This window comes from Charadrius vociferus, unplaced genomic scaffold, assembly GCF_000708025.1.
Source record: "Charadrius vociferus isolate BGI_N301 unplaced genomic scaffold, ASM70802v2 scaffold103, whole genome shotgun sequence".
Lineage (NCBI taxonomy): Eukaryota > Metazoa > Chordata > Aves > Charadriiformes > Charadriidae > Charadrius > Charadrius vociferus.
Genome location: NW_009648061.1, coordinates 5912094 through 5918425, shown reverse-complemented (window position 1 = coordinate 5918425; position 6332 = coordinate 5912094). Strand labels below are relative to the sequence as shown.

The 6332-nt window shown below is 36.4% G+C and overlaps 1 protein-coding gene across 1 annotated transcript in view; it reads right to left on the bottom strand.

Moving 5' to 3' along the window:
* The window catches only part of ABCA13 (ATP-binding cassette, sub-family A (ABC1), member 13), a 207582-nt gene that overhangs the window by 65376 nt on the left and 135874 nt on the right, over window positions 1-6332 (bottom strand). The window contains exons 46-47 of the mRNA XM_009883803.1: window positions 4632-4750; window positions 3587-3674 (exon numbers count right to left, since the gene is read on the bottom strand). Coding sequence (XP_009882105.1) covers window positions 3587-3674; window positions 4632-4750 — 207 coding nt within the window. The remainder of the gene's footprint in view (window positions 1-3586; window positions 3675-4631; window positions 4751-6332) is intronic.

Genomic DNA, 6332 nt, shown 5'->3' with positions numbered 1-6332 from the left:
TTTGCAAATACATATGCAATTCCTTTGTTCTCCTCCAGTTAAATTCACACAAATTACTACACAAACTAGATCTCCCATTCTTTAATAGCAAGAGAGGTCTTTAAAGAAATGAAGCGAGAGAGAACCCGTGTCCTGAGAAAACAGCAATTCTTTGCACTGCTGGATCTCCTGTGCAACTCGCAACCGGAGCAAAGAAACATAAACAAGTGATCAAGGGTAGACAGTCTTTTTCACATCCCCAGACAACCATTTCTTATTCTTAATAAGTTTTGTGCCCAATAGAAGGTTATACATACATAATGAAACTCCCCTGCAATTGTGTTCATTGTATTGAGAAAAAAAAAAAAGACAATTAAGAAAAGAATAAAGCAAAATTCTGATGACACATCCTCATTTAACTGAAGCAGGGGAAAGGTCTCAAGTGTTCACAGAACACCTTAGAAATATAATAATGTGACCAATATTCAAGTGAAAACACAAAACCCACCATAGACCGTTGTGTATAACGCCACATTTCAGTATCCCACACATTAATTAGAATTCTTCCTTCAAGCTACATCATGTAACTGAATCAAACCACCAGTAAATAACCAAATTGAAGCTGGATATTCAACGATTTATAATCTGGCAAAAGAGGCATTTGAGTTTGTTCACTTCTTCAGAAGATACATTTAAGCTCTTTTTTCTAAAGTCTTGTGGCTTATTCTAAATTGATTGCAAAGTTAAAATATAAAAAAGGAAAAATATTAGTTCCAGATGAAGTACCTTTCATATTTCTTGTGTGTCACACAGGTAATTATTTACAGAGGGCAGAAAGAGATGAGTGATGGAAAAAACATATAGGTTAAGATGCTTAAGTTTTATTTTCATTATTTTATCTTCTATCCAGGGTTGATAAAATTCCTTCCCAAGGAAAAACACAGCCCTTCACCACATCAGATATACATTTTGTAAAGACATGTTTTCTGTTATTCCATACCATTCTTACCTGCCGTTAATATTCCAGAATAATGCTGGACTGACGTTTTCACTAACCCATCAAGAAAAAAGGGTGAAGAGGAGCAGAGAAATCCCTAAGCATCACTGGACCAGAATCATTATGGGGAGGCAAAAAGAAGGGCTTTAAGACTGGAGAAATGTAACTTCCACCGGACGTTTATACTATTACTGTACAGTAAAGCCTCAAATCCGAACCTTTGAGATTGGAAAAATGCACACTTCAGAATTCCATGTAGACAGTACAAATTGCCTTTCACGACTATTTAAAATTAGCCCATGTTTTTCCTATTTTTAAGTATGTTACAAACAACAGCAACTATGAAATTATTGTGGAACAGTTTTTGCCCACATTATCAAAGGAAACCAAAGAATATACAGCCATGAAAACACAAAGTATTTGAGGAGGAGTTGTGCTTTTGCCACAAAGCAGTGATCATCAATGAAAGTCAATAATCAATGTTTTTAATCAGCCATGTTTGTCATGTGGTAGGTATATTCCCTTGTGTACCCACACATACACATTGTCTGTGTACATGCATATAACATGCATGCAGTATATGCAGCATAGTATGATTAGGTAGAGTAAAGTAGGTATTTAATAGGTATTTTTAATTTGAATATGAAAAATTGTTTGCTTTTTGAGTGGAGGAGAATAAAGTACAAAGATTCAGAAATTTTCTAAAATGAAATGAATTGTAGAGTAAGTCTCTTCAAATGCAAATTTCTCATTTTCTTTCATACAAGGCTATGTAAATGGTGCATTCACTGTCTCATGAACAAGCCTGAAAGGTCAAAGTAAAAGTCTGGTCATTAATTACTGAAAGGTTAATGCAATAATTTGACATTGCATCAGTTGAAAGCCACTTCCAGGAGGTATTTTAGATAACACAGTGCCCTTTATAAATCTACTCCACTATTTTCTTTTGGTCTGAAATACTAAGCTTACTCACTAACAGTATAACTATAATTTATCTCTGTGCTGATGGCAGGTGGAGCTCTATGCCAAAGACATTTAAAAAAAAAAAAAAGGACCCTGACAAAAACCACAGTGCAGGCACGTCTAAACAAGAGTCTAAAATGATTAAAGATACATAGGACAAAAATAACAGTCAGCAAAACACATCCTATTGCAATCCTCTGGGACTTCAAGTTCCTAATGAAGGATTGATGGAACTAGAGTTAAAAGCTTTAAGAAATCTGGGGGTAGAAGGGAGATCACAAACGACCAGAATGAAAATATATATAAGGTAAGGTGTGTATATAAGACAGAGAGATTTTTAACAAAAGTACATGCAAAAGGCATTGCAAACAGGCAATGATTTTACAAAATTAAACGTGAAATTATATTAGATTGGAGAATATCTGTATGTTGTTTTAACATATGGTTGTTTTAATACTTTGTCCCAAAATGTCTTTTGGGATAGAGCTTATTTACACTGTTCCATCTCTTCTTCTTTTATAAGAGCAAATAAAATCTAGTTTCTATACCCCCATAGAACAATTTAAAGGCAGAAGCATCTTTCTTTTATGTTCTAATCTGGAATCTGGAAAGTCCACAGCTTCCTCTTAACAAATCTGTTTTGCCTCGAATACAAAAAAAGAGACTACTCACTGATAATCTTCAACACTCCTCCAAGACTGCTGTTCCTCTGCTCGTTACTGGTCTACATTTGAATGGATCTCAAAAGAACCTTTCAAAACATTCCCAAGGAAAATAAAATCCCTTGCACTGATCATTGCCCATTAGCCTCTAGATCCCATCTCAAGATTTCACAGTATGGAGATACTGTATCTTTCCAGTTCATACGAAAAGGGCTCAAGGAAAAGCTCTTTATTTTAGCTGTCTTTAGAATAACCCTTCTTTTCCTGACTTCAGAGGTAGCTTCAGACAGAAAACACTGGCTCTGTGTATCATTACCAGACAGTATGACCTACTGTCAAGAAGGTATTCAGATTTCACACCCTGAGTATTTTCAGCAAGTCACACTTCTGTTTCTCTGGGATAAAAAATGGAAGTTACTTATACTTGAAAAGGGGATTGAAAACACAGGGTAGCATATTTGTTATTGTAGCTTCTCCTAAAGGCTAAATCTTTCTTTTTTTTTTTTTTTTTTTTTGTGGTGGGAAGAAATGTAGCAAAGAAAAGTATTCCTTGCAAAAATTAAAAAGCATCAATAACAACTCATTTTTGAGGTGTTCAGTAAACTTTTGTCAATTCTGACATTGACTTTTTGTAGAAAACAAAAAAAATAAAGGAATATCTGGGTTGACTACCTAAAAAAAATTCTTAAACATGAGCTCAGGTAGACTCTGAATAAGTTCACAGGAAAAAACAGCAAAAGCCATATCATTTGACTCATTTAAAACTGCTTTTCAGAACACAGGAGAATACTTCAAGAATTATGAACAGAGAAGCAGACTATAAAAGACAGAGGATTTTTCTCCCAGTTTCTAAATGCAAGGATTGTATGTAATGATTTATTATTTGCTAAGTACTGTGAAGTCTGGAGCCTGAATGACTAAACAACACATAGACACATATGCACACACATAGACACATACGCACACACATACATGCAACCCTTACCTTAACCAGAGGCTTAGATTTGGTGTTATTCAATTTTTTATCTTGAAGTTCAAATGCTTTCCTTCCTCCAAAAGACCAACCACCATATCTAGTAATAAAAAATAAAGTAATAACAAATTACCTGCCTTAAGCGTAGCATTCTTTTCTTGCAATGATAAAGTGGTAATAACTTCATTAATTCTTTATTTTTCAACTGAAAGAAAAACTTCACCCCTCACAAACCCCTTCTCTGTTAAAAAGAAGAAGCTCAATATACTCTTGAATCAGGTGAACACTATTGCTCTTTTCCTGCAAAGGGATTCCCTCAGGTAAGACTTTTTACTTTTTGAAGGCTGAAATCCCTAAGCAACACGAGGGTTTGTGAGCAAGTGAGGTATAACTGACTTCCAGAAAAATCTTGAACAGATTGATTTCTTCCTGCTGCATACATATTCTAGCTCAAGTCTTTCATACTAAGATGTTCACCCCTATTTTTACCAAATCAGATTCACTTTTTTAATGCATAAATGGTGAAACCTTTCTTTCCCTTGATAAAATCATACCTGGTGTTTGCACTTATGTGAAAGGCAGTGGGTGAGCTGTAAAGGCATGTAAGTAAACCTCAAAATACAGCAGATTATAACCTCTGTGGTTGGTATCACAGTACGTTAAGGGGGTTACTAGCCTTTTTAGTTTAAAGAAAAGACTAATTGGAGCATAGCCACCCTTATTTGATTGAGTCTCTGAGGAACAGAAACTATATAGTTCATCTGATTTATGCATATACATTTTCTTTCTCCAAGATACCGAAATAACTCGCTGTGTGGCAAGAAGATCCAGGATGTGCCTAGAGGCAATTATCATGCAAGTGCTGGAGGAAGCTCTAAGAAGTGACCATGGAGGTGGTTCCATGTTACCTCAGCCTGACTCTATGCCTTGATAACAACTAACAGATAAAGGCAACTCCTCCTTGTATTCTCAGTGACGTAGGTCTATGCTTTGGATCAGGAAGGACTGTGGTTTTTATACACAAACGATAAACAAAGGTTAGATATTTAAAGGCTACCTTGCTTTGTTGGAAGGCCTGACTAAATATTCTTCCACAAGAAACCCTGAAAGATTATACAAAATATGTCCTTTCTTATTCTTCACATAGGGAGCAGAGGTATTGAAACTTGGACACATCTGAAAAACAATATACATAAAATAAAAAAAAACACTCTTAAAAATCAGTAGCACTACATTTAGCCAGATTTTTAAATTTTTACATAGATTTTACAGCATTGCTTTTCAACTGTATTTGCCTTTCTCAGCCTTGATTATTTTTCAATAAATTACATATGGGTTTATGTTTATAAGACATCTCAAATAATTGCAAGTGTCACCTACATGTTAGAACCACATTTCTCTTGCAACTCTGTCAGTCAGTTTTGTTTTGAAAACATCAGGACTTGCAAATGGTTGGTTGCAGCCCAGAAGGCCATCCATATCCTGGGCTGCATCAAAAGAAGTGTGACCAACAGGCTGAGGGAGGTGATTCTGCCCCTCTACTCTGCTTTTGTAAGACCCCACCTGGAATATTGTGTCCAGCTCTGGGGCTGCCAACATAAGAAGGATATGGACCTGTTGGAGTGGGTTCAGAGGAGGGCCAGGAAGATAATCAGAGGGCTGGAGCACCTCTCCTATGAGGATGAGCCGAGAGAGTTGGGATTGTTCAGCCTGGAGAAGAGAAGACTCTGGGAAGACCTTATAGCGGCCTTCCAGTACCTGAAGGGGACCTACAAGAAGACTGGAGAGGGACTTTTTATAAGGGCATGTAGTGATAGGATGAGGGGGAATGGCTTCAAACTAGAAGGGGGCAGATTTAGAATAGATATTAGGGAAAAAAATTGCCCTCTGAGGGTGGTGAGGCACTGGAACAGGTTGCCCAGGGAAGTTTTGGAGGCCCCATCCCTGGAGGTGTTCAAGGCCAGGCTGGATGAAGCTTTGAGCAACCTGGTCCAGTGGGAGGTGTCCCTGCCTACAGCAGGGGGGGTGGAACTAGTTGATCTTCAAGGTCCCTTCTAACCTAAACCATTTTATGATTCTATATAAGTTTAGAAAGGATTACAACAATGAAAAAGGCAAGACTGCTATTCACTTGTTGTGCCTGAAAATAAATGCAAAAAAGGCACCAGAGGAATACAAGATGAAAAAAAAATCTAATTAATGCAATACGCTTCTAAAAAATTAATTGATGGACTGCAGAGAAGAATAAAGGAAGATGTTTTCTAACAATTCAGTGGGATATTCTCACAACCAAAGAAAAGGAGACAGATATTCTGATCAGATATCTCAGAAGCCTTATAAAGTATATTATGTATATCAACTGAAAAATTTTAATGTTTATTTGACATCTCAACCCTACACAAATTAAAATTCGCTCTCAGAGATTCTGTTTTTCCATAGCTCACAGGTACAGGTTCCGCCTCTACTATTAAGTGACTTCTCTCCTTTGAGCTTTATGGTTAATGGGTCTCTCCCTGTGTGAGTTCCCATTCCCATTTTATTTAAGCTTTGTATTTTAAGTATATATCTTACTAATATTAGAGGCAAATTTGTTCCTTGCCCAGCAACGTAAAAAATTAGTTTCCACTTTTCCCAAAACTGTATTGCTATATTTCAGATGCAACTCTTACTTAAAATATTTCTATCTTTATGAAGGAGAGAACCTATTTGATTGAATGGTCCCATCCAAGGAAATATATTTGTCACTTTAGACACATTT